This window comes from Aspergillus caelatus (genome assembly GCF_009193585.1).
Source record: "Aspergillus caelatus strain CBS 763.97 unplaced genomic scaffold BDV27scaffold_276, whole genome shotgun sequence".
NCBI classification, from domain to species: Eukaryota; Fungi; Ascomycota; class Eurotiomycetes; order Eurotiales; family Aspergillaceae; genus Aspergillus; species Aspergillus caelatus.
Genome location: NW_022475539.1, coordinates 1 through 26678, shown reverse-complemented (window position 1 = coordinate 26678; position 26678 = coordinate 1). Strand labels below are relative to the sequence as shown.

The 26678-nt window shown below is 48.2% G+C and overlaps 11 protein-coding genes across 11 annotated transcripts; 5 read left to right on the top strand and 6 right to left on the bottom strand.

Annotated features, from left to right (window-relative positions):
* Positions 1-854: 854 nt before the first annotated feature.
* Positions 855-2862, bottom strand: BDV27DRAFT_168711 (purple acid phosphatase family protein; the record flags this gene model as incomplete). Its single annotated transcript, XM_032074845.1, has 3 exons — positions 855-1707; positions 1769-2458; positions 2513-2862. 3 exons carry the CDS (start codon positions 2860-2862, stop codon positions 891-893), a joined length of 1857 nt encoding a protein of 618 aa, XP_031922318.1. The 3' UTR covers positions 855-890.
* Positions 2863-4046: 1184 nt separating this feature from the next.
* On the bottom strand, positions 4047-5552 carry BDV27DRAFT_168709 (flavin-containing monooxygenase; the record flags this gene model as incomplete). Its single annotated transcript, XM_032074844.1, has 1 exon — positions 4047-5552. One exon carries the CDS (start codon positions 5550-5552, stop codon positions 4047-4049), a length of 1506 nt encoding a protein of 501 aa, XP_031922317.1.
* Positions 5553-6425: 873 nt separating this feature from the next.
* On the bottom strand, positions 6426-7147 carry BDV27DRAFT_162824 (glutathione S-transferase family protein; the record flags this gene model as incomplete). The annotated part of the gene is made up of 2 exons (XM_032073457.1): positions 6426-7037; positions 7094-7147. 2 exons carry the CDS (start codon positions 7145-7147, stop codon positions 6426-6428), a joined length of 666 nt encoding a protein of 221 aa, XP_031922316.1.
* A 1270-nt stretch (positions 7148-8417) lies between these two features.
* Positions 8418-9487, bottom strand: BDV27DRAFT_162823 (NAD(P)-binding protein; the record flags this gene model as incomplete). The annotated part of the gene is made up of 2 exons (XM_032073456.1): positions 8418-9004; positions 9073-9487. 2 exons carry the CDS (start codon positions 9485-9487, stop codon positions 8418-8420), a joined length of 1002 nt encoding a protein of 333 aa, XP_031922315.1.
* Positions 9488-10934: 1447 nt separating this feature from the next.
* On the top strand, positions 10935-12193 carry BDV27DRAFT_162822 (TauD/TfdA dioxygenase family protein; the record flags this gene model as incomplete). The annotated part of the gene is made up of 4 exons (XM_032073455.1): positions 10935-11139; positions 11190-11519; positions 11577-11951; positions 12009-12193. The coding sequence occupies 4 exons, from the start codon at positions 10935-10937 to the stop codon at positions 12191-12193; spliced, it is 1095 nt and encodes a 364-aa protein (XP_031922314.1).
* A 1241-nt stretch (positions 12194-13434) lies between these two features.
* BDV27DRAFT_162821 (uncharacterized protein) lies at positions 13435-13721 on the top strand (the record flags this gene model as incomplete). The annotated part of the gene is made up of 2 exons (XM_032073454.1): positions 13435-13628; positions 13688-13721. 2 exons carry the CDS (start codon positions 13435-13437, stop codon positions 13719-13721), a joined length of 228 nt encoding a protein of 75 aa, XP_031922313.1.
* A 392-nt stretch (positions 13722-14113) lies between these two features.
* On the bottom strand, positions 14114-14943 carry BDV27DRAFT_162820 (glutathione S-transferase family protein; the record flags this gene model as incomplete). Its single annotated transcript, XM_032073453.1, has 3 exons — positions 14114-14484; positions 14544-14749; positions 14813-14943. The coding sequence occupies 3 exons, from the start codon at positions 14941-14943 to the stop codon at positions 14114-14116; spliced, it is 708 nt and encodes a 235-aa protein (XP_031922312.1).
* A 1512-nt stretch (positions 14944-16455) lies between these two features.
* BDV27DRAFT_149745 (major facilitator superfamily domain-containing protein) lies at positions 16456-18222 on the top strand (the record flags this gene model as incomplete). Its single annotated transcript, XM_032071112.1, has 6 exons — positions 16456-16694; positions 16763-16802; positions 16852-16980; positions 17025-17509; positions 17572-18033; positions 18099-18222. The coding sequence occupies 6 exons, from the start codon at positions 16456-16458 to the stop codon at positions 18220-18222; spliced, it is 1479 nt and encodes a 492-aa protein (XP_031922311.1).
* Positions 18223-19523: 1301 nt separating this feature from the next.
* Positions 19524-21016, top strand: BDV27DRAFT_56436 (TDT family transporter). Its single transcript, XM_032076952.1, has 4 exons — positions 19524-19999; positions 20055-20351; positions 20409-20694; positions 20748-21016. The coding sequence occupies exons 1-4, from the start codon at positions 19647-19649 to the stop codon at positions 20868-20870; spliced, it is 1059 nt and encodes a 352-aa protein (XP_031922310.1). The 5' UTR covers positions 19524-19646; the 3' UTR covers positions 20871-21016.
* Positions 21017-22279: 1263 nt separating this feature from the next.
* Positions 22280-24127, top strand: BDV27DRAFT_136453 (fungal specific transcription factor domain-containing protein). Its single transcript, XM_032068769.1, has 3 exons — positions 22280-23000; positions 23048-23251; positions 23332-24127. Exons 1-3 carry the CDS (start codon positions 22452-22454, stop codon positions 24070-24072), a joined length of 1494 nt encoding a protein of 497 aa, XP_031922309.1. The 5' UTR covers positions 22280-22451; the 3' UTR covers positions 24073-24127.
* A 2196-nt stretch (positions 24128-26323) lies between these two features.
* On the bottom strand, positions 26324-26608 carry BDV27DRAFT_162816 (uncharacterized protein; the record flags this gene model as incomplete). The annotated part of the gene is made up of 1 exon (XM_032073452.1): positions 26324-26608. A coding segment is annotated over one exon (285 nt), but the record flags the coding sequence as incomplete, so codon positions are not given.
* Positions 26609-26678: the final 70 nt, after the last annotated feature.

Sequence of the window (26678 nt, the reverse complement as noted above, 5' to 3'; positions counted from 1 at the left end):
AGATAGGGGTGGTCGATTAGAAAACTAGAAGTTCCACTTGATTCAAGAATTAAAAGGTAGATGAGAGATAGGGCTATAATGACCAGGGCGAGGATAAGAAATAATGCAGTGTGTCCAACAGCTTCCCCCGTTAGGAAACGCCTACATATATGCTTGATGTTTTCGGACATACCACAATTACTTCCATCTAAATATGTACGGATAAATCAGGCCGATAAGAACCTCGTATTTTTTTTTAGCTTGGACCCCACTAAGGCCTCCCATGTGGCCCACGTATGTATTAATTAGTAGTACCTGCCAAGTTCAGCCTTGTTCAATCACAGCTGAATTCGGCACTTGTTGGTCCAAAGTTATTCTATGATACGTGGGATAAGGCTTGTGCATTGCAGAAACATAGCTAGGTCAGTAACTGTGGACTCATGTATTTGACGATTTAAGTGAGAATACTTTATGATGTCAATATACAAATTGTACTAGTCTTTCTACTATCTACCACCACCATTACCACCAATGTACCCTAAAAACCATATCTAGACGGACAGAAACAATACTACACAAACTCCCTTTTAAAGTTATTGGGGTAAACGCGTCCACACTAACTGACATTGAAACCCGACAATGAATATACCATAAAGGTTCAATCCAAGGGCCCATCCTAACGTCCATCACACTCCTCAAAAACCTATCTAAGAAACGGAGTCAAGTATAGATACAAGTACCTCGCATTCAGCTGCTTCATCAAGATCAAGTTCATATATCTTTCACTTCTATTTTGAGTATATTACATACGTTCTCCCTGTACAGGTATAGGTCACTGTCACAGGAACGCAGATCAAGTTATGTGCACAAAAGATCGAGATACAAGGGCCATTATAATGCCCCGAGATCATCTAGTAGCGAGGCTTCTTCGCAAAAGGGCTCTTTCCATGACCGTGGGAACCAGCAGCCTCAGGCTTAACCAACCAAAGTGTATCCCCAGCCGAGCCATCACTGCCCTTAACGTATTCCCATTTCAGAGCAGTAGCATTAGCAACAGTAAGTTTGCTGAAACCATACTCCTTGGTATTAAGAACCGCAGTGATATTCGTGAGGCCCTGGCCAGCACTAAACTCACTATGACTCTCAATATTACCCGCCATGCCATTAACAATATGAGTCATGGACTTGCCAGGGTTGACCCGGTAAGTATTCTTGTTCAGCACGGAGGCAGTATCGATGGTGCCGTTCGCACCAAGCGGCCACAGGCGCTCATACCAATGGATATGACCGGAGAGGTAAGCATCGACGCCATACTGAAGGAAAAGAGCTTCAAATGCTTCCCGGATATTCTTCTGGTAGGCCGAGTACGCAGAGCTGTACATGGGGCGGTGACTCATGACAATTACCCAGGGGGTCTTGGTGCGGTCTACGCTCGAGAGGTCCTTCTTCAACCACTTGTACTGCTCATAGGCCTTTGTGTCCTTGACGCTGCCGTCGACAGCTCCGAAGGGGCCACTGTCGGTGAGGAATGTCTCGGACTCGGTGGGGAAGGTCTCGTCGCCGGTGAGATCTTCGGCGAAGGACCACTCGGGGCTATTGGCATAGTCGGTTTCTCCGTCCATGGAGACGAAGTGGGCGAGGCCATAGTCGAAGGAGTACCAGAAGTTCGTCACACCACCGCTCTCGGAGCCGGGCATGCGGAAGCGGTGCTGGAAAGCCGTGAAGTTTCTATGGGGCAACGGGATCAGTATGGGGATAGGGGACGAGTGTGGGTTGATTAGGAACTTACCGCTGGGAAGAAGGGCAGCTATAGTAGTTGAGGTCATTCTTGGTCCAGGTGCTGTTTGGCTCATTGTGATCCAGATAGGCCGAGAGGACGTTATGGGGGCCATCAAATTCAGCACAAGCAGCCTCGTGGTTACCGGGAAGAACCATGTAAGGAATCTTCTTCGTGATATTGCCCATCCACTGCTGCCAGAGATCCCAGTTGGACTCGTAAATGACACTCATGTCACCACCCTGGGGTCCACCTTGGTTAGGAATTTCTCCCTTAGGAAGAGGCTTCTTGTACTCCGAGGTGACCACACCACCGGGAAGCGAGGTGCTAGAGCCGTTGTAGCAGACAGGCCAGGAATCCTCACAGGCCATGATACCAGAAGACCAGTCATCTGCGTAACTGATATCACCGCCGTGCCAGGCAAAGGCGGCCTCGCTGGCAGCCTTGGTTAGGTACTTGTGGGTACCCTGCGCGTTGGTGTAACCCATATCGTTCAAAACGGCCACTGAGAACTCGGTAGGGTCACCGGCCTTCCGGGCGGTTGTGAAGCTCAACACCTCGGACTCGGTTGTGCCATTTGCGGCGGGGATCTGGTAGTAGTAGGTCTTACCCGACTCCAGATGAGGCAGAGAAACCTCATGGAAGAACTGACTACACTGCGTGACAGCCTTCATCTGCGAGCAGGAGGGAGTACGGTCGTAGCTAATATCTATCAGTATACAACCGTGTCTCAATTGAAGTCTTGGAGCTACTCACGTGTGAGAAAACCCTCGCGCAACGTTGACCAAGTGCTGTGGGCTAGTGCCCCATTTCACTGCGGGCGATTGTCCCAGTCCAAAGGGCGTCTGGTAGTGAATGTGAATACCATCGGGGATATACGACAGTGAGATCACATTGACATTGTTAGTCGGGTGTGACGACGCAGGCTTCACGGCTGGAGGCTCCACGAGTCGGGTGAAACCTTTGCCATTGCCGTTGATTGTGGGATCGACCCAGTCACCTACAGGAACCGCGGGACCCTTGTAGGGAAAGCGATCATCAACTGTAGGGCGGCCATTGACGGCGCTCGACAGGGCCAGCAAGACGGAAGCAGTGGTTGCCTTCATTATGAGAAAGAATTGAAGCCGTGTCCCCCCCCATAGCAAACGGCCAGCTGGCTGGGCTTTTTATAAGTGAGCTGCATACTTACACAGCTGCATTCGTATGTTGCTGATAAGCAATGCACGAGGCAGTCAAGCTTCCACACGTGCAATTGGGTCGTTGAGCGATTGGTCTATACAAGATTAAACTAGTCGTTAGTCTTGGCTGGCCCCCGCTTCGTAGTGTCCGGCAAGAACAAATTTTACACGCGAAAGAGCCTAACAGAGACCAATTATATTAGGAATATACGCACGATTAATTATGCATGGATCATAAGAGGTTGTGTCGCCCCATGCAATATTTAAATTGCCGATTTCCCGACACCCACTACTTATATTAAATCCACAGCTCGAAGAGTCGTGCTGAGAGGGCAGGACATCCCTTGGGAATGTCTGGAATCGCTGCCTATTGTGCAGTTGTCAACATGGATAAGATAAAGAGCGATTCCAAATTGTCACATATTCTGGAACGACCAGGGTGGAATTAAGCGCTAGCATCGTATATCATAACCGCCCTGATAATGGACTAGGATAGGAGACTCTAGGCATGTTATGACGGGCACAGTCGGCTCCGGGAGAGTATTGAACATGGCTTTGCCCTATTTGATGTATCGGACCCCCGCGAAGTGGAAACGCAGAATCAGCACTCCCAAGGCATGAGGGCGATATTCCAGGGGGTGGTCTTCACTGCAGTTGGCTATTTGCAATGCTTATTCTGATTGTGCTTACTAAAATCCTGGGCATGATCGAGGAGAACTGTTAAATGGATCTTCCTGAGCGGGGTTTTACTAATACGTTGGACCATAGAGAAACTAGTTATATTGGAAGATGCTGCTCATGCTATGCTTCCATACAATGTTTTTACTTCTTTAAGATTTTGTTTTTGGGGGGTCGTCTTAGAAATACTTCGGTCTGGGGCGCTGATAATCGAAAATTGTTTCTAGAGATCATTTCGATTTTCTTTTTGGACAATAAACCGGTCATGGGCCTTTATGACAATAGGAGGAGGGCATTGTGATGTCTGTGCTAGTGTGGATGCGGATATGCCGCAGGCTAACTACTACCAACAAAGTACTCCTAGCACTAGGGCTCCAAGCATTTTCGTAAGGACCGCAGCAGGCATCATTGCTTTAATTTCAAAGACGCAAAACTCAACTCAGCTTTTCTCGCAAACGCAGACTGGAGCCTGGCACAAACTCGAGCCCCTCATTAAGGTTCCCCTTCCTGGCGAAACGAATATCCTTACCATAGTGGTCGCGCGGCTGCCAGGGACCGCGATCTGCCGCGCGAGGTAGAGCACGGGCACCGGCATTAACGTATGTGGACTTGAGTTGCAGCAGGGGGCGGTCTTGGAAATTATGGGCATCCTGAGCCTTGACACGCGGGACGGCAGCGACGAGCTTGCGCGACTCGAGCATCTTGAGAATGCGGGTGATGCACTGCGCGATGGCGTCGGCACCCAGTGTCCACGAAGCGTTGGTGTATCCGATCACGAAGGCCGCGTTGGGAAGATCCTGCAACATAACCCCGTTCCACAGGTACTTGGAACCGATGTCGATCTTCTGCTTGTCAACGCTTAGCCTGATGCCGCCGCCGATCTGCAGCTTAAGCCCGGTTGCTGTGACGATGATGTCCGCGTCAAGCGTCAAGCCCCCATTGAGCGCGACACCCTTCTTCGTGACAGTCTTGATGGTGTCGGTGTGGACATCTGCCTTTCCACTGCGCAGGCAGGCAAAGAAGTCGCCATTAGGACAGACACACATTCGCTGGTCCCAGGGCTTGTAGTGGGGCTTGAAATGGGGGTCGTAGGAGATGTGGCTGGGGAGTTCCTTTTCCAAGCCGCGCTTGAGGATCCAGGTCGCGAAGGAGGGGAAGCGTTGGCAAAAGAGGAAGAACATTCGCTGCCTTAGGATCCAGATAGCTCGTTGTAATCCGTGATAAATGCCCGATGGTAGAAGGTATGCTAGTCTGCTGTTGGCTTTGTGGTTGGGGACTGAATAAATATAGGTCGGACTACGCTGTAACATTGTGATATGCGCCGCCTCGTCTGCCATATTAGGGAGAAGCGTGATCGCGGTAGCGCCACTACCGATGATTATAACCTTCTTGTTCCTGTAATCGAGGTTCTCGGGCCAAAATTGCGGGTGCACAACTTGGCCCTGGAAGTTATCTAGACCAGGGATTTTGGCCTGCAGGGGCTGCTTGTAGTCGTAGTAGCCGGTACCAAAAATCACAAAGCGTGCAGTTATGGTCTTGGGCACACCGTCCGCGTCAACGGCCAGTGACCAGGTGTTGTTGGCTGTGCACCAGTCCGCAGATGACACATGGTGCCGGAACAGGATGTGCTTGTCGATACCATACTTCTCGGCAGTGGTGTGCATGTATTCCTTGATCGCGGAGCCTTCTGCAATCGGGTTGTTGTGGTTCCAGGGATTGAAAGCAAAGCCGAAGGTAAATAGGTCTGAGTCTGAGCGAATGCCGGGGTAGCGGAACAGGTCCCAGGTACCACCCAGGTCCTCGCGAGCTTCCAAGATTGCATAGCTGAAGTTGGGCAGTTGGTCTTGGATGCGATAGGCGGCGTTGATACCGGAGATGCCTGCGCCAATGATAATCACGTCAAAGCACGACTCTGGCTGCACCGGTGTGTGGCTGTTCATGTTGAGATGAGTTGGAGAGAAGAAGTATAATGAACATCAGATTCAGCGCACAACGTTTCTTAAAAAGAGCTCATATGCCTCAGTCTCAACGCTAGGGTGATGGTTATCGACTCACGGTGCATATTCCATAGTACCACGCCCATGTGACCTCTTTCATGCGGGTAGATGGATTCATCCTCGTCTTCAATGCCGAAGATATGCTATACGATGCCGAGACGAGCGGGCTTAGTTGTATGACCTTAGCCCATTCCCTTGCCGCTCTCTCCATATGCAGCCAATGGAGTCTCCACATCCCCAGAACAGCTCGGTATCACCCAAGTAAAAAGGAGGATAATGGTTTCGTATTCTATCTAGATCAATGGTATACATAGCACTACGAACCGGGGTCTTGGGGTGGCCGGTCGGTACTGCTCGGCAGTCGTCGGTTGTTATTCCAACCCGCGTCGGTTCTTTAGGTAACCCTAGATTAGATTTCGACCTCCGCACCTAATCATCTAGCCAGATAGCAAGGTGCATAATACATAAAATATAGTGACATTGAATAATAATATGAATTAATATCCAACTTGCTTAGTTTTTAGCAGTATGTCGTTTCGGAGCCCGGCTGACTGAGATCGTTGTCTCGTTAGAGGGGCCAACTTTCATTTCCCCTAAGGGGCAATACTGTAAATGTAGACTAGGGCTTTGGCAGGTATAGCAAGTCGGTTCTGTTGGATACTAGGGTGTGACACAAGGGGGAGTTCACTCTGCCATCTACATTTGGTTCTCTTTGTGTACGATTTCCATAGTCTTTGTATTAGCACGAATTCTTTGATGAGCGCGTCCGCGTCTCTTTTGTCATTCACATACAGGGTCTGTACTCTATCAATCTATCTAATCCTGAGGAACCTGGCGCTTCTCGATGAACTTCTTCTCGCCAAAAGCCTGATTGACTCCGTCGACGGTAATAACACGCTCGTACCACGCGATGGTGACCGGGCACCTTGACCGCATCTCGGCGTCGATAGCCATGGAGAAGCCCCAAGCCAGCGCCGAGGCGAGTGTGATATCGGCCATGCTGATCTTGTCCTCACTACATACCCAGGTGCGGTCCTTCAGGTGGGAGTCGAGGAAGGCGAGCGAACGCTCCAGGCGCTCCAAGGCGTTGTTCTCAACCGCTTCGTCATAGGGCTTGGCCCCCCGACGCCACAATGCCAGCTGGATGACATTCTCCATGACCTCACCCTGGGAAAAGCAAATCCACTGCCGGATCGTGGCGCGCTCGACAAGTGTGCTTCCCATTAACTGCTCGGCGGCCGGGCCACTCAGAGCGACATACTCCGCAATGGCATCTGTCTCGAACAGGTTGATGCCGTCAGTGCCCTCGAAAGTGGGCACCTTTCCGTAGGGGAATTTGGCCAGGAATTCAGGCGTGCGGTTGGTCTCGCGCATGACGAAGTCCGGGAAGGTTAGCTCCAGGCCGTTGAGGTTGGCTGCTGCCTGGATCTGTTAGGGATATGGATTAGCAGTTATCAGGGAACAAGCGAGTATGTAGCACGCACTCTCATAACCCGCGGGCTAGGAATGTAGGACCAGATCTTTCCGAATGGAGCCATTTTGTCTGAGAGGGATATCGAGAGCGGTATTATTCCTGGGAAAATAATGATACGATGGGAACGGCTTATATATGTGTCTCTACTCTTCCCGTTTAGATGTATAATACTCTGCTTGAGGGGCAGAAGTGGGGGACGGTATCTTGCTTTCTAATTATCATGAAATGAATGTAACTCAGCCACTGACCGGGGCCTACTGGCAGCAAACCCCGCGGTCTAAGTGAATCTTATCCCGCAAGCCGAATCAACCGAGTGCCAGGGTCGCCGCCACGGTCAAACTACTTCCGAGTGGGAACCATCCTGCTGGGGGGCAATGCAACTCACAGCAGCGAGACCTGCAACCGTTCAAGATTATGACGGGACGTTAACGTATCCTGTAAGCGAGTCAGCCACGTAAGCGCGTGGGCCATCGCAGGCTTTTTAACTATAGAAGTTTACTGGTCGGTTTTATTCCTTAGGGTTTGGTGGTCTATAGTAGCATTGCGAGGTTGGCCTTAGGCTTCATATTGTTGTAATCATCTTAGACCGAGTAGTGTATGGTCAGGGATTTAGGTTCCTCCACCTTGGTGCAGTTTCACTTGACACATCACAGAGGGTTTCAGTGTGATATCTCTGATAATGTTATACCTGCGATGTTCTGAGTCTCTGATTCCTGCCGGAAGAAAATTCATCAGTTCTTATGTGCTTCGCAGTTTCCAGGTCCCTTTATTTCGGGTTTAATTCCTGGACTTGGTCCGTCGGGTCATCTAGCTGATAGAATTATCACTCTATCCTTTCGTGGGGACACTTAGTCGTAAGGAATAATTTCATCAGTTTTGGTGTAAGCCATGGTCTATAACCCGTTGATAGACGGAGAGCAAGATGCGCTATTCATAGACCAAAGTCACTTTAAGGAAGCAGAAGACTCAATAACTAAATTCGGTTTTGTCCTTGAACTATGCTTGATTTTGTTGAGCGTTCTTATTAACATCTATCAAAACAAACACAGAGAGAGCATCAGTTAGTTTTGTATAGCGATAGATGGGATTGGACGTAACCAAAACATGAGATGATTCGTTAATTGGAGAAAAATTCTACTCGTAAAAGTGACCTGTTTATCTGAGAACAGGCTGAACTATCCTCAGTGAAATAGGCTAATACCAGGGATAAAATACCGAAGTTCACTGCAAATTTAGCACTATATACAAAAACACATTGCAAGCAAGAAGAATTCATAAACACCTAATCGTGTACCCTGATGAAACCATGGAATCGTATCCACCTCGCTAAACATCTAGATAGATGCACTTCGGCAAAAGCCAAGCTGTTGATCCATAACATCTTCTAGGATAGCCTCAAATGGGCGCCATTTCATACCAAGCTCTCTCTCTGCTTTTTCTGTATTAACTGGGCTCAACATACTAGGCGCATCCTCGGTGATAGCTGCTCCAGAATCTGGGTAGCGCTTTTGAATAAACCGCGCAATCTCCGGTACGGTAGTACTTCGCCCAGCTAGCAAATACTTCGAGCCATCCACTATTCTCAGGTCCAGCGCTCGCACATGCGCTTCAGCGACATCCTGGACATGCACTGCCGTCAAAAATCCAGTCGGAGTGCCTGCCATGATAAATCCCCAAAGAGCCCCGTTGGACCCTCCCTTAACTCCATCGGCACATGTCTGCATCAGATTGTGGCCATACACAAATGCTGGGTGCAGCGTAACTAAGGCGTACTTCGGCTTAGCTGTTTTCCAAAAGTCCCAGGTTGCCGCGTTGGAAAGCAGCTTGGAAGCCATATAGAGTATCATGGGTGTTGCAGCCGGATTTGTAGGGTCTTCGAAGCTTCCATTTTCATCGACCGATAGATCCCAATCACTGTTTTCTAAATAAAAGAAAAAAAAAGTGTTAATACGATACCGGGCCGGAAATTAAAGAAAGACTATGCTTTACCTTGGATTACTCCACCCTCTGGAACACCAGTCAATGGAACCAAAGCAGCCATGGATGAAGTAACGACGACCTTCCTAATGCTTGGTACCTTGCTTGCCGCTTTCAGCAAGGCAGTAGTGCCTTTCACCGCAGGAGTGAAGTATGTTTCCTTGTCGGTGCCATGAGGAAGAGGGGAGGCAAGGTGGAGCACAAAGTCCACCCCGTCCAGCTTGTCGCTGAACGCCATTTCATCCGTCAGATCTGAAATGAACACAAATTCCACCTGATTTCCATACTTTGAGAGTAGGGTCTGCAATTGAGGCGAGGGCCTACGAAGGCAAACTCGTAGTCGATATCCAGCGTTTAGAGCTTCCACAGAAGTGGCGCTGCCAATAAAGCCAGAGGCCCCCGTTATGAAGATTAATCCCTGAGACATTTTGTTTTTTTTTTTTTTTTGTCGCTTCCTAATTACTGATCACAGAAACCAGGGTCCTATGTGGTATCTTTTATAGTCTATGCTTTCGACTTTATCATCCGTAATGTAGTTCAGAACCAGCTCTGGCGTTGGACAAAAGTCCCCCCCCTCCCCCCACATACTGAACATAGGATAGTGCTTAAACTTTCATAATTTGCCGGAACTTTTCGATCTATAGAGGCTCTTGGCAAGGCAATTGTCTGACCAACCTTTTTTTTTTTCCCGTCTGGCCCTGGGAAAGCCGGCACTGTCTCGGCGAGGCTTCGGCTTTCGGCATGACGGCGGCAGAGCGCTGACTGAGGTAACAATTAATCACTCGCGATCTTTCACGATATGCTCTCTCTCGGTATGTGTCGGATGTCGGGGCTGGATATGGACAGGCAGATATGTCCAGATTTCATCAACTTAGTCCTTGTACCGAACCCCTTAGCGCCTGATCGTATGGCGACGATCCAGTGGTCTTCCGGCAACTGTGTGAACCGTGTTAGCTTTCAACCTACCGAGAGTATCGTCTTATCATCTTAGGCTGCTATTGGTGTATAGTAGGCAAAACCCCTCTTCTGTTGAACTCTCGGCAGGCGCTATGTTCTTCAGGGCTGAGTACCCTTTCCAATCCAGTGTAGATGATGCTCCCCCTGTTGATGAGATAATCAGGTTCTGGTGGTATTCAGGTCGACAATCTTTTTATTTACCGGGTTACCAAGATCTACTTGGACTTGTGATATGGGAGGAGAGGCAGGGCTCTATGTCTTAGAAGGAGAAGGTTCATTTCACGAACGTTCAGGGCAAGAACCACCTCTGTTTGGTATATTGAGAGAAGATATTCTACTAAGCTATCTGAGAGTTATCAATGTCGTCCAAAATGTACATAATCTTGCCATTCAGGCATATGGCATTCTAGACTTCTAACAGATTCCCCCTGTGCTGTATCGTATCCTTGGACTTGTACAAACGTAAGAGGTCCGATTCGGTTAATAAATGGCATGGACAGTGCAAGGAGAGGCATTTAGTAGTGCATATAGGTTAGATTGACACATCCCATACAAACATCTGTATCGTGTTATGCCGTTGAACGTGACTTCGGCAATGACAGCCGATGCTTATGAGCCTATGTTACATGTAGCGCATTGCGAACCCCAGCCATATTTCATAGATCATGCACAATTATTATCCCACGTCATCAATTGACATAATGGATTGTGCCCTAGAGGCAATATGCAACATGGGTGTATTCATCTAAGCGGGGTTACGGTCGAACATGACCAGGACAATATAGCCGAACCAACGGGGTAGAGCTGCCGGAGGACCTGGGGTATAAATTGAGCGTTTTTGCTCTGCTTTGGGAGCTACTACTGACTCTCAAGATTCTAAATTCTCTGAACTACGAGTATATTCCTTCTCTACCATTATGGCTCCCTCTATCTCCACCGAGACCGCAGTCCCTTCGGGAAAAGGCCTTGGACGAGTACCTATGAAACTAAGCGGTGCCCTGGATGCTTTTGAGTCGTTTGATGTCACTCCAGTCATTGGACGCGAATACCCCAACGCAAACCTGAAGGACTTTCTGTGTGCTCCGAACTCTGATGCATTGCTCCGAGATCTTGCTATTACCAGTTAGTCCTCTTCTCTGGACGATAATTCTAGACTAGTAACCTTGCTCTAGTTTCCCAGCGAGGAGTGGTCTTCTTCCGCAAGCAGGATGGCCTCACAGACGCTTTGCAAAAGGAACTAGCTCAGCGACTTGGTGAGCTCTCGGGAAAGCCGAAGACTTCCGGACTCCATATCCACCCCGTGGCCAACTCACGCCGGGAGATAAGTGTCAAGGATGATGAAATCAGCGTGATCAACTCCATGGAGGGTAAAAAGCTATACAAATCCCGTGTGATCCGCCACCAGACCGCCAGAAAAGAGTGGCACAGCGACATTACTTTCGAGCCCATTCCGAGCGACTATACAATCTTGCGGTTGACCGTTCTCCCCCGGACTGGCGGAGGTAAGCATTGATCCTCCTTCTTTCTGGTCATGCCAGAGGGCTCATGCACATAGCCAGACACTCTGTGGGCTTCCGGGTACGAGTTATATGACCGCCTCTCTCCACCTTACCAGAAATTCCTGGAAGGGTTGGATGTAACGTTTTCGCAGCCTCAATTCAACCAATTTGCGAAGGATAGCGGCTTTGAGGTTTTCAAGGGCCCGCGTGGTGCTCCTGAGAATGTCGGAGAAGAACTGCGTGCGGTGCACCCGCTGATCCGCACCAACCCTGTTACAGGATGGAAGAGTGTCTTCGCTGTCGGCACCCATGTGGAGAAAATTAACGGACTGAGTGACGAGGAGAGCAAGCATCTCACTGACTGGTTTGTGAACTTGATCATGGAGAATCATGATCTGCAAGTGCGCCACCGGTGGGAAAGCCCGAATGACCTCGGTATGTCTCCCGGTACTGATGTTGTTGCAGGCGACTTATAGCTGACATCTTTGATAGCGATCTGGGATAACCGATCCACATATCACGCAGCGACCTGGGACTATGAAGAAATTGGTCCACGGGCTGGCCACCGCGCTGTCAGCCTGGGAGAAGTGCCGTTTTATGACCCAGCGAGCACTGGACGACGGGAAGCGCTGGAGAAAGAAGCACGCGAGAAAGCTGCCCTGGAGAAAGGAGAATAAAGCAACCACTGCCAGTCATCCGCTATCAACACAATCGTTAAACATTGCCTGTGGTTGGCTACTTTAGTAAATCATTGCACCGAGTATGTGGACGGTCATTTTTGTTTCATATCACGCTGCGTTTCTGAACGATTTTCTCATCGAGCCCGAATGCCATTGTGCTTGACTTCTATGATTCAAAGTAGTGTATACGTAGCCTGAGCCGTTGTAATATTCAAAGGCTTGATATTATGTAGAAAATGAACCTTGGAGATGAAGAAACAACGAAACGGTCGTTCGTAATATTTCCTTTGTCATTGCCACCTGATGCCGCAGACCGTCTAACAACCGCAGTAGGGGAGTTTTGCCTGCCTCTCTACGTATATTTGAAAAAGTGGCGTTTCACCATATAGACTTAGTCTAGGAATCATATCAGACCCTTATAATAGTCAAACGTCTCACAGTGTTTGCTTCAGAACCCCGAGTGACTCCCCCAATCCGCGAGTTGCTCACACTTTGGGGTTTACGGCCAACCAGATCACCAGGCCACCTATTGACTCAATGAGGTCGCGTGAGAGCATGATGAGCTGATGGACTTTCGTAGTAAATTGTGTCCATCATAGAAAAATTAATAGGAAGGGGGGCGCTCAGCATGACCAGGATCAGCTGGGTTTCAGTGGAATCGGGGAAGAGCTTATCGATACTATATTAGAGCCATTCCTGCTAAACTGCTACAGATCGTATGTGAAAAAAAATTAAGGAAAACCTGTGGGGCGGCGCATTCAATTTCGTCTCCGTGGTCCAGCTTGGAAGGCTGGAAATATGAGACATAATTGATTTCTCTGTCCCCGGATCAAAGAATATTGAATAATGCTTCGACTAGCCATCACAGCGGGTAGATCGGATGGCATCATGCCGGTGATTCTATGACTGCCATCGACTGCCTTCTCCCTTCGCCAAGGGATGCGGCCGTCGGCTAACAACGTCGTTCTTTGGGCCGATAGCCGGATCTTTCGTTAGTATCTGATATCCGGGGTGCGTACTTTGTGGGGGTGGATGCAGTATAGTAACGGATGCAAAGGGAGGCACCCACAATGCTAAGGGCGTGTACTTTTTGTATAAATCCTTAGCTTTGAGTATGTTCTTGCACACCTCTGTCAAAGTCAAATATGACTATCATAATTTACCTCACGCGACAGAGCTACACTTAAAACAGCTCTACGAGAACCTTCGCCTCACTCTACTATCCACCACGAGCTACCATGGCTATCATGATGACTGCTCAGCTCGCCCACCCTTCTGTCCGGCATTTCTCCGCCCATCGACCGCGTCACCATAGTCGCACGGCTCGTGCTATTGCCATATCTTACCTCATCTCCGGCATGGTAATTCCTTTCATCCCGCCGGCTCTTGAAAGCTTGCGTCAGAAGAACTCAGACGTCCCAGACAGCAACAAGTCAGTACAACTAGTGGCATCCCGAAGACATGTACATACATGACCCTAATGTGATATAGACCTCACCCCCCTCTCTGCTTCCACGCACGCTAGGGTAGAAATTCATTTTGACTATGGCATGCATTCAAACATCAAACGTGTCAATACCATTTTGATTTTTCCTTTGTTAGCTTTATGAACAGGTTCTGATTGTCAGTCCCGGTGACGATACACGACTTTGATACCATGCATTCGGTCCACGAGAGTAGCACACTCTACCTGTAGGTAAAATAATTGCATTCCTAGCTAGACACCCGTTTCACAAATCAGTTTGTCTTCGCCTTTTCTGCCTTGGCGAACATTTACACCATTACAGTTGTTCTTGGATCACTACCAAATCAAGGCGAGTCATAATGAACTGATTGTGTTTCATTTGTGGTAGTGAAACAGACACACCGCCGTATATAAAAAAAGAGTAAGACAAAGAAATAATACATCCTTATCGCTCAATGTGTATCAGAGTTGATCATGGCATCAATCTTAGCGCGGGCGCTTTGGAAGAGCCCCATTTGCTCGTTCGTACGGTCAACATGAGGTACGTCGGCGCCCTTCTGCACCGCCGCCCGCTTGCCGATCTCATCGGCCCACCTCTTGACAGCCGGAAACTCAGAGAGATCAATCTCCAGCAGCGCAGGACCTCGGCGGACCCACGTATAGCTGGCGATGTCGGCAATTGTATACTTTGAGCCGGCAAGATACGGGCTTTCCTTCAGCCGGGATTCCAGGACCGAGTAAAGACGCTTGGTCTCATCCATGAATCTCTTGATAGCATAGTCGGAGCGGACATGGGCAACAAGTCGGAAGTGGTTTGCCTGACCTAGAGTAATGACAATCACATAAGCCCCCGAGAAACCTACTGCCGTTTTTCAAACATACCCTGCATGGGACCAATGCCACCTATCTGGAACATTAGCCAGGACACCTGCTCAACGTACTCGGGAGTGCCCGGTGCATAGCTGATCTTGCGTTCCGTGTCATACTTCTCGGCAAGATACAGCATGATAGAGCCACTCTCGAAAACACGCTGGGAACGGTCGATGAGTGCCGGGATACGGCCATTGGGGTTAATCTCCAAGAACCACCTATATTTCGATCGTTCGTTAGCAGGACGGCTTCTGAGATGCGGATGCCGAGGACAACCGTACTCCTCCTTCTGAACACCGGTTCCAATATCAATCGGTTCAACCTTGTAGGGTAGACCAAGCTCTTCCAGGGTTATGGAGGCCTTGATGCCATTTGCAGTGGACCAGGTGTACAGTGTGATGTCGGATGACATGGTTAGTGGAGATGCTGATTGTAGATGATAAGATACAGAGTCACGATGTGGTTATGAGCTAGCTATCGTGGAGGGTATGTCGCAGCATTCACCAGGGAGTGCAGGAGAGATAATATGGCCCGCGACGTGACGTTGAGCTTTGTACATGTCGCCGTTTCATCTTCGAGGGGAACTAATTGGTCAGCTACATTCCCTCCTCCAGTCACGAATGATGTCACTTCATGAGGCCGATGCCGAACCTGATCCATAGACTCTAACATTGCCCCTGGCTGTTGATGCGGTGGTCAACTATCTCTCTGGATGGCGATTACTATGCATCCCCATTTTTGCGGGGTTTGGGTGCCGAGCTCAGCCGTTCGGTCAAGCTCGGCTCAGGTGCGCCGAAAGGTTGAGATGCCCCCGAAAGCTTAAAGATGTGGAGCCAAAATGGGTTTACCCTCCAAGTAAACAATAGCTTGACTTGCTGCAATCTTACACTACTATCCTTTCTGTGTCTCCTAGATCGTATCGTTGACGCTTACTTAATAGCTGAGGAAGCAACCCAATTTTCACAACATCTGATGACACCAGACCAAAGGGATGCTAACCTATAGAGGGTTAGATATCACGTCTCTAATCTCGAAGAGCTCCTCGCCCGCAAGAACCTTGTCCAGCTATAAGAAGAAAGCTCTAGCCGCTCTAAACCCTTGCCAGAGTAGGTAGTACCGACACGTGGAAGAAAAGCCCGCTGAATGGCGCCAAAACATAGAGAACCAGCTATAGTACTTGGAATAATAGACTCTTAAACTTATTCAGAACGTTGCTAGTCCCCAGGCTGATGTTGTGAGCCAAATCCAGAGGGTATCTCTTTTACTCGATCAAGATCAGGGATGTAACATATTCTCTTTAAGTTTAATTCATTGGAACTATGGAGTCGTGATCTGGGAGCAATTAGGGGCGAACAATGTAGGGATCTGTTAAAGATCAGGAGATATAGTAAGAGAGAAAGGACCCGTAGCCTGCAGGATAGATCATTGACTGAGAAAGAAATACTGGTAATCAGATGTAAAGATAATTAATACAGCAATACGGTTCATCATAGCCATAGAATACTTAGAACAAGATATAACACATAATAAATGTCATCAAATAACTCCTCCCATTAGCAAATTTGCATAGTGGAGATTTAGGAGACACTTCAAGGGAAAGTTTGTTCTCGGTAGTCGGCAAATTTATGAAAAGCCTATGCCCCCTAGGGGATCCTTAACTCTACTATTCAGTATACACAGAGTTTCAAGACTATTCCAACGGACCCACAGCCTCCAGGCAGCTTCCCCAGATTTTCTGAGGAATTACCCCGCCCGCTTCCTCTGGATTGGTAGCATTCCATAAAGCCCATTGAACGCGGACCTGAAAGTCACTCCCATCGCCTCCCACTGCCAAAACGCACTCCGAGTCTGCAGAGTCAAAAGCGACTAGGTGTCGGTGCTGACAGACACGGATACCAACCCTGTTTAACTTTACGCAAGGAACATGCATACTAAAGATAAAGAATCTAAGAATGTTGACGAATTCATCGAAGATATTCATAGCGCCCAGGCTAAGCAGGGAGCTGCGACCTCAACAGATTCCAGAGATGTCGAAGGGTTTACAAAGGAAGAACAGAGAAAGATCATTCACAAGGTCGACCGTCGCCTTGTGACTGGGCTGGGGCTTCTCATGGGCATGTGTCTTATGGATAGGACTAATCTTGGTTCAACTTCCATTGCTGGGTATACACCCTTAATTTTTATATTCTTCCTTAGAGCATATAATCGACTAACCGAGGATGAATCTACAGAATGTCGGAGGACCTTGGTCTGGAGAACGGCTCGAAATATGTACAGTTGGTCTTATTCGTTCAGTGGCTGTATACTGATAGTATGGCAGTCCCTTGTGCTTTTGATATTTTTCGTACCTTATGTGCTGGTGCAACTACCAGTCAATGCCATTGCGCAAAATATCAGCCCTAGACACTTCTCTTGTGGTGTCACATTGTGCTGGGGTGTACTGATGGCGGTAAGATAGCAGACACGTTTCTCCTCCGTCGCTAACTGGAAAAGGGCGCGGCCTTCGTCAAAGAATGGTGGCATCTCATGATTATTCGAGCCTTACTCGGGGCCTTTGAATCGAGTCTGTATGCATCACTCCTTCCATTGCTAGCTGCTTGGTATACCCGATACGATGTGCATAAGCGATTCTCAATCAGCTATTTCATAAGCTGTCTCATAGCTGCCCTCGGACCAGTTCTGGCGTGTGGCTTCATGCAGATGGGTGGACTGAGTGGACTTGCCGGTTGGAGATACATCTTTTTAATGGAAGGGGTCCTCAATTTCGTTGCTGCCATCATCGGTTGGCTATTGCTGGTTGAGTATCCCAAGGGCTCTCACAAATGCTGGATGTTTTTGACAGAGGAAGAGGAGGCATTCATCATCCGCCACATAAATACTGACCGAGCAGATGCCGCTGAACACGTCAAATTTGATATTTGTGACTTCTTACGTCCCGCGAAAGACTGGAAAGTCTTTACTTACCCTATGATGTTTTTGTAAGCTTTTTTCTCTTCTATATTATACTTGACCAGTTCACTGCTGACTGTCTGATTAACAGATTGTCGACTTGTGTTTCTTATTCCATTGCATTTTTCTTACCTATTATTCTTGTATCCAAACTAAAGTTTGGGGTGACCGCGGCACAAGCATTGTCTACTCCCCCATATGTTGTGGCCGGTACCTGGATGCACTTTACCGCCTGGTCTGGCGACAGATACCACATCCGTGGACCTCTCGTTATATCGAATTGTCTTCTGTCTACCGTTGGTCTGGCGCTTCTGGGTTGGGTTGCGTCTCCAGGGGTGCAATACTTTGGGGCAATTCTTGTCACCTCTGGTAGCAACGCGAATGTTCCAACGAACTTGGCCTGGCAGGCCAATAATATCCGCGGGAAATGGAAACGCTCGTTTTGCAACGCCTTGCTCATCATGGGTGGTGGGATTGGCGGGATCGTCGGTTCTTTGGTATTTCGTTCTCAGGATGCGCCTACGTATCGGCCTGGAATTATCGCGTCTATTGTGTAAGTGCTGATGTGGTCTCCTCGATGCTTTCGTTGGAAAATTAACTCGTGTTGTCGTGATTTAGAGCAAGTATTATCACCATGGTCATTTCAGTAGTTTTGATGCTACGAATGCATGCTCTCAATAGGAAGGCAACCACTGGCGCTATCGTTCTGGAAGAGCTACCTGGATTTAAATACACGCTATGAAACAAAAAAAAAAAAAATGCCTGGCTTTTCTCAGACTCATTCGTCGGAATGGCAGCACCTTTTGCTAATTGGTATCAGGGGACGACGGCCGTGAAAGTCATATACTCAATCCTTCGCTCAATTCTGAGAAGGGCATCGGGTAGCTGTTGTCATGTATGATATCCATGAAGCTAGAGTCTCTCACGATCCGATGAAAAAGTCAACTGTCTTATGAATATTACTATATTTTCAAATATTTCCCTTGTTGAGGTCTCCCGTTGAACCCGATGTTGGGAGGTCTTTTGTTCAAAGCATGTTTATGAGGTCGCAGATACAGGACTTCACCCATTAAGAGTACGATTAAAATACGCAGTTATTTCTGGTAAGAGATATAGTCTTCACGGCCTTGGTTGGAGTGTTAATTCTTTCCTGGCAGGAAGGCCTGGAATCTTCCGGGCAGGCCGCGGATACTCCGTAAGCATGCAACTGAGATAAAGCAACCGGGTAACAGAAGTAATCATACAACACATTCACGATGAAGTATTCTTTTGTAAGCCTTACCATACAAAAGACGTGATTAATGACGGTCCCATGTCCCATGTCCCACGGGCCAGCTCTAAATGTAAGATAGGGCAATGATAATAAACTAACTGATATGCAGCTTGTGAGCTTCCATCATTATCTTAGGAAAGACAAAAATGCCCGGGAAGTTATTGATGCCATTGTTACGCTCATGCCAGATAGCATTGACACCCTACAGAGGCAGTTAATCTAGGGCATGGCCAAAATACCTACTCCCCTTAGTCGGCTTGACTCTTGATATGGTCCTCGCTCATAGCATATAAGTATGCAATGAAGCAATGTAATTATTGCATCAGTCATTCATAGTGACTGCGTGTCGAGCCTGTCATCCGCTGAAGCACTTAAACTGATCCAGCTTAACGCACTGGCCGAAAGCCCTAGCGGTAGGTATTTGATCAACATCGTTCCCATTGGTTCGGTGGGAATGAACCGGCACATATGATTTCGGCGACTGGGTGTGCCGTCCACTGCCGGCATACTCTGTCCTCACATCTCCGTGTAGATTCTTTTCGGCCGACATTGTCGAATAGCCCTCGACAAATACGCCCATGAGCCTAGATCCAGTTCTGCTCAGGCTTTTAAACTCGTTACCTCCTGCCTCTCGCCTTGCCTCCATCGCGGTCTATTGACCAATATAGTCTATCCTCCTATGTTCCAACAGGTCGCCTCGGTAGTTCGTGAAACCCCAACAGGGTCCCGATCAGAAAGAGATGCCACCGGCCGAAATCCCAGCACCTGGTGAGAGACCGGAACACAATGTCGGCTGGCGAAAGGTTGTCCGGAACTTTACGCCATCGTGAGTCGCAACAGACAATGTTGGAGGATCAACGACTAACTGTGACACAAGCTGGTTCTCTGTTAATATGGGAACAGGAATCGTGTCTATCCTCCTCAACACTCTGCCTTACAATGGGCAGTGGCTTTACTACATCTCCATCATCGTTTTCATCTTGAATGTGGTATATTTCACGGTCTTTCTGACTATTACTCTCCTCCGCTACATCTTGTACCCGGAAATTTTCGAGGTGATGGTCACACATCCAGTTCAATCGCTCTTCCTAGGTACGTTCCCAATGGCGCTTTCCACCATCATTAATATGTTTTGCTTTGTCTGTGTATCGCAATGGGGTGATGGTGCAGCCTATTTTATTTGTGGCGTGTGGATTTTCGACGCTGTCGTATCGGTCTTGATTGCTATCGGAATACCGTTTCTCCTGTATTGGTCCCCTCTCCCTTGTTGTATTTGCGTCTCTGCTAACGCCAATTCACAGAATAACGAGGAATAATGGGCTCGATCTGTCCTCTATGACTGCCGCATGGCTTTTGCCAATTGTCTCGTGTGTGGTTGCGGCGGCGTCGGGTTCCATTGTGGCAGATGTTCTGCCCGACGCACAACTTGCCCTTGGTATCATCCTGGCCAGCTATACACTGTGGGGAATCGGTGTTCCTCTCGCGATGATGGTCATCTGTATCTATTTGCAGCGGCTAATGTTTCACAAGCTTCCACCAAAAGGAATGCTTGTCAGCGTGTTTCTTCCCCTTGGTCCCCTGGGACAGGGCAGTTTTGGGTAAATTTGGCCCGACACTGAGTTGTACTCATCTTCTCTTCTGATGAAACTTTATAGTATCCAAAGGCTGGGGAGAAGTGCGCAGACAATCTTTCCAAAGACGGGTACCCTGAGTGCCTCGACTGGCGAAATCTTGTATAGCGTCGGATTTTTGATCGGAATCTTACTATGGGCATTTGGAGTCGTTTGGCTCTCCTTTGCAGTTGCAGCCCTGATCAAGACGAGGAAATTCCCTTTCAACATGGGATGGTGGGCCTTGACCTTCCCACTGGGAGTTTTTACCACTTCCACCTGTAACATCGGCCAGGAGCTACCTTCGCGCTTTTTTTCCGTTCTTGGGACGGTAAGCACCCTTTTACCTCACAGACATCAATGATTAATACTGACGCACGTCAGATATTGTCCGTCACGGTTGTGATTCTGTGGCTGCTGGTTAGTTACTACACTTCCCGCGGCATCATTCGAGGTGATGTTTTCGTTGCACCTTGTCTTGAGAATCTCCGAAGAGGTAAAAGTTAATCTGGTGAATATTACTTGGGGGGAGGGGAGGCTGCCAGGCAATCTTCGTGTCAAATAGACAGCATGCATCCATTTGTGATACTCAGGCCTTCTGCATGTTGCCGGTAACATTCGTCAAAAAGCAGTTTTCCTTGGCTCTATTCGCTTTAATTCTATTTATTTCTGTCTCTTTTTTTTTTTTTTTACAAGTCCCCACCCAAGAAACGGAAGGAAACATGTGTATCAAGGCGCTGTGAAGAGGTCGCTCATTCAGAAGAAGAAGAGGTGAGACCAGTGTTAACTGAACTCGCGTGACCCCGCTCGGTACTGTCCGGCTGTCGTCGGCTGTCATAGCAAGTAGTCTGGATGCTATAAACAGTACGCCTGGTAACACCCCAGACGGTGCGACAGCAGAAACGGTGGTGGCTGAGCTGCTCCCGGACCTCTGATCAACGATGATCCTCACTTAGCTTCGATATTTTACCTCGGTCGAGCCTAGCCTCCGTTGGAACGCGGGGCGACCCTGCGGGGGAAAAGACATGTTCACTTGCGCGTGCAAGCCACCAGAACTACTATCTGGTCGCACAGAATAGTCGTCGTATAAGCATTACCTGTGGTAAATTGATTGGTTAATACCGATCAATGATTGCGTGGCTTGGTAGTATTCCACACTTCGCGCGCGTAGGAAGCCATGCATAGCTGCCGAATTAGACCCAGGCGTAACCAACAGCATGAGCGGATGGATTGGAAGAAGAATCAACAGACGGCATTTTAAATACCCATATGTATGCAGTGAGGATAGTAAAAGAAATGGAAGGGTGGGTTCTGTGCTGCGATAATCGGAGTACACAATGGTTCAAATTGCTGCCTACGCCAAAATTGACATAAACCTATAAAAACGACTAAAATGGAGGGAAACGGGAACGACCAATACGAGGGGCCTTTAAGTAATTCGTCATTCTGGTTCGATATTGAACCTTTTTGCTATGTCCTGTATCTGGCCATCAGGGAACGGGGATTGGGTGGATATTGCATCAGTCACCCCTCAGTTCGGTTACAAATATTGATAATACGCTTCAGCCTGACCACTATGCTCCATCCTTATTATTTAGCGACCGTTGCACTCATTATCAATCACTAGAGTTCCGAATACCCTGTACTATTCACATCACATCATAGTTCTGGTCATCATGGCCACATCAGGTCAACCACTTCATGGTGTCCGTGATCGGGCAAGGATCGTATGCTGCCACTGTCACGCACGCAAGGTAAAGTGTGATTTGCAGACTCGATCACAGGGCACTTGTTCCAATTGTTATAAGCATGGATTAGCCTGCCAGTAAGGGGGTCATGAGGTGATGAGATAGCTACAGGATTGCTGATTATTTTCCAAGACCTCGCGCCAACCGAAGAGCGACTGTCAAGGAAAGATATGCAAAGCAAGCTCTGGGATCTCCTAGGCCCAATGGAGCAGCTCTTCAAGGGCTGGATAGGCCCACGACTCCAGAAACATCCATCACTCGCGAGCAACGAGCCCAAGTAGCTGCAGCTGCAGCTTCAGCTCCAGCACTAGAAGCGTTACATAAACAGTACCTTGGTGCAATGACATATATAATGCATAATACTCCTAGCATTCCCCCAAACTATCAGCGGATCATGGCCTTCTCCAATAGCCGGAACCAGGAGATCCTGACGATAATAGACCCTACGGCATCCCCACCTACAATTTTATTCAATGCATATATGGACGCCTACTTCCAACACCTTTTTCATCAGTTTCCCGTGATTGATCATGCCGACCTATCTCCCGACAGAGCGTCGCTCGCTCTTCAGCAAGCAATTTGTATGGTGGGAACTATGCTGCGATATCCTAAAGGACCGGATATTCTGTCAGAGAACGAGAAATATTATTACAACGCCAAGACCCTCATCCACACCAACCACGAGCAGGACCCGATGACCGTTCTGAAGGTTTTGTGTCTTTTGGCCACCCGCAACATCGCTGGTCCGGTGTTATTGACCGTAGATTGTGCATGGCATTGGTTGGGGATAGCAATACGACTGTTGCAACAAATGGGCCTACACCGCGAAGAGATGTGTGTTGCCTCTGCTAGTCCGGGAATCGCACGCAGGATTGCGTGGTGCCTTTTCGTACGTATCCCCCCTGGATCCCACGGGCTCCTACTCATCACATCAAGGTACAAGATAAACTGTTGTCTGGTGCATTTGGAAGGCCGACGTGCATCAAAGAAAATGAGTTTGATGCTCGACCCCTGGTGGAAGAAGATTTCGAGTGTCCTGGCATCCAACCCTTGCTTTTCATGCAGCTGGCCAAGATAGCAAGCATTCTGGGTAGGATATTAGACCTCCGATGGCGGTCTCCTAAAGATATACAAACCCAGGTATATGTGCCTTGCGTCATTTAGCATGCGGATGTGATATGACACGGATCTTTCATACTTACTCTTGCTGCCATGACCAGCATACAGATATCCTCCGTACATTGAAAGATTGGATCCACAATCTTCCGGTCCCTATTCACATTTTCGACCGCAACGGTGTGCGAACATACCGACGGGATGTTTTCGAATTACATATCGTGTATCTTGCCACCATTATATTGTACTGTGACCTCTTCAACGACCATGACATTACATCGGTGCCGAACATTGTATCTCTGGTCGCCTCTTCATGCATTGCCCGCTTATACCACGAGATTGACTGTCGGGATGACCTCAATTATCTTCTTGGTATACAAAACTGGTTCCTAACAGTAGCTGCAATGCCACAGCTTCTATACAACGCCGCTGAATGCTCACTGCCGGAATCTGATAGCTACTGTTCGGAAGAGCTGGACATGCTTGTGTCGTCATTGGATCAGGTGCAAGCACGAATTCCCGGGGCAACGGTGGTATTGAACGCGATCAATAGACTGCGCGCGTCACGCAACAGTGGTCGAGTCCGGAATACGACAACAACAATGTATGAGTCGCGTGAAAACGTCTCCTTCAGCGAAGGCTATGACATCTTCAGCTTCCGCGACTTGTTTCCATTTCCGAATTCTCTGTCACCAAGGCTTGCTCTGTGGGAGGTGTATGCTGGCGACATATTCCAAGGCCTGGAGACCCCCATGACTGCCACTGACGACCCTTGCTGGATCTCAGGGGAGTTCGCGGATCTTTCTCGACTTGCGTTTGCCGGTCTACCACAGCCATTTTCTTGAATATCCGGCTTCCACTACTATCAACTTCATACTGATTGATTATGCATTATCTAACCTTAAAGTAGGACCGTGATTTATCGAATCTTTTGGGTAGTAGTGGTTGGGGGGCCGGGGGGGGGGGGGGATATTTTTCATTCTATAAGCTATATAAGCATGGAGAAAGAAAGAAGACGCGAGGTTACAGAAAGTCAAGCTAAGACTGAAATGCACGCCACCTGCCACCCAATGCCATTATCTTTAAATGGATACTACAAATTCAATAAGTTTGTAAACCGAGAGCAAACACCCAGTCCGGGTCTCCGTCTGCGTTAGGCCTGTACCCCTAGTACTCGGCCAAGTCCAGGTAAACCTGGCATCCGGGCCCGCTGGTGGATTTTGTAGTATACTCTAGGCATGTCTGGGGAGACCATGTCTTCCTACCCGTGCCGGTAACACGACAGGCCAGTGATATAGACCTGTACTATGCAATGTGCATTGCTACTAATCAAGTTGATGTGTTGACAACCAACGGAAGCGGCGCGTGTCTGGCACTGTAAGCGGTCCAGGACTCCGGGCGATGGCGCGGCGGGCGTCTCGACGTCTATAAGTATATACTCTTATGAAATACTACAGGATATGTTTGAGGGCTTAGTTTACATGTTATGTATAAGAAATAGTTTAAAATGATTTATACAATTGTTGTTAGCACTGTTATTAAGAAATGGTAGAGACATGAATCATCTCAGTGGGCGAAATGGAGGCCTTTCATATTCATGCTTGAATTCTTAGCTGACTATCTAAGCTCGCTATTCTAACTTGCTCAGCGTTGTGGGCCCGTTTAGCGGCCCCGGGAGAACCCATATTTCCGGCCCTACCAACAAATCATGATCTCTTAAGAGTATCAAACTTGCTGCAATTCTACTCTGTAGACAATAAATTCACACGAAAAGAAATTACCGTAATTAAATTTAGGGCTACAGTTACAAGCTGTTTAGTCAGAAACTTTGGTTGGGTTGGAACTCTCTCTGGTAGTGATATACGTTGTGTATCTCTATGCATTAGTTGATATATATACTAATCGAATAATTGTACATAGAGATCACTTTTGGTGGTAGTTGTGAGTACTGAGTGCCAGTCAGTAGTATAGAGTGAGTAGGTAGTAAGGATGTCATGTAGCTTTTGGTTTGTAATATACTCTTATTAAATACTACACTATAGGTTTTGAGGGCTTAGATTTCTGTTGTGAACAAATATTGATCAGTGGGTGTTCACGTGCTGTCATCATAAAAGCGGCGACATTTATGTATCGGCAACGGGTGGAAGTTGCACAACACAAGAACACAAGTCCATGGATCTTGTTGCCAATATATGCTTAAGAGGTGTACGTCATTTCACGACAAATGTGGAAAGGATAAAAAGGGAACCTTCGAACAAGCCGAAAAGTTTCTACTCCATAATTGAACATGACAAGTCGGATATCCGATATCAGCCGAAAGTTGCAACGAAGCATAAAGTTAACCTTGCAACGACGTCGAGTCTATTTCCACAACCCCTGCGACGATCAAGCCAGACGTCCCAAAAGCCAGGCCAATAATGCGATAACGGTCTTCATCTCATTGGTAGTGACAATCGCGTGACTGACATTCCGGGTAACGCGGATCGACGTTGGGTCGAGACGATTGTCGGTCTATTGTCTTGGCGGGAATGATTGACAATCCATGGTTTTACTGGAAGCTTGACTTTTCCGGTGAGGGGAAGAGTCTAAAAGCCGGTTCGTTTACGTATGTTCTTTACGTTTGCTTGGCTGGGCTTACTCCGCGGAAATAAACAAGAGCAAGGGCTCATTGTTGGTACAGTGATTCTATTCGTCTAATAATCATGTACGTACAGTACAAACTCACCCCGGGAACCGGGGGAAAATTCAAACCTCGAAACGGGTATACGCTCAAAAGGACAATACACGGAAAAACCGTTCGCTTTTGAAAACATCGCTCGTTGCATGCGTGAAGGCAGTGGAGGCCCAGCTTTGGGGGGCATTTAAGATTTGCCCCTCGCGTCGAAGCCGCATAAAAAGTGGTCCTCGTAAATCGGGTCGTCTCGAATCATGAGCATCCGTCACACTACTCGGGTGAAATAGGGCGGGAAGAAGGGAAGCGCACACCAGGGTCGTCGGAAATTAAAATGAGAAAGGGTTCGAGTAGTAAGCGCCGTGTGGTCGGATTCTCACGTGACGTAAGAATTGAAAAGTGATTGGACTTGGCCAGAAGTCGGTTTAACCACAGATTTGCACGGCATTCAACGCACGGGTCAAATCTTCGGGGGCAAACGGCATATAGCTGCCCTTGGGGGACAGCGGGGGTGGGGAGATTGCCCGGACCACGGGTGACGTGTACCGCGTCGTCTCCTTGAGTTGGGCGATCGAGTCCTGTCGGATGACTTCGTCGAAAAGAGTCATCATGGAGCTGCTGTAGCTGTCCGGGTCATAAGCGGTCGAGGAAGTGGATCCACTGTTCTCCTGGCGCTCTTGGGCGCGCTCATCATCAGAGATCGTGGCGGATCCTAGTCCATGTTAGACAACGGTCAAGCACGTGGGAGTTAAGAGTTAAGAATGCGGCAAGGGGGGGGGG

Coding starts and splice junctions, on each gene's coding strand:
- BDV27DRAFT_56436 (XM_032076952.1), top strand. CDS start 19,647: ATGGGAACAGGAATCGTGTCTATCCTCCTCAACACTCTGCCTTACAAT. Junction 20,352..20,408: donor CTGGGACAGGGCAGTTTTGG/GTAAATTTGGCC, acceptor GAAACTTTATAG/TATCCAAAGGCTGGGGAGAA. Junction 20,695..20,747: donor TTTTTTCCGTTCTTGGGACG/GTAAGCACCCTT, acceptor GACGCACGTCAG/ATATTGTCCGTCACGGTTGT.
- BDV27DRAFT_136453 (XM_032068769.1), top strand. CDS start 22,452: ATGACATATATAATGCATAATACTCCTAGCATTCCCCCAAACTATCAG. Junction 23,001..23,047: donor GGATTGCGTGGTGCCTTTTC/GTACGTATCCCC, acceptor CATCACATCAAG/GTACAAGATAAACTGTTGTC. Junction 23,252..23,331: donor CTAAAGATATACAAACCCAG/GTATATGTGCCT, acceptor TGCCATGACCAG/CATACAGATATCCTCCGTAC.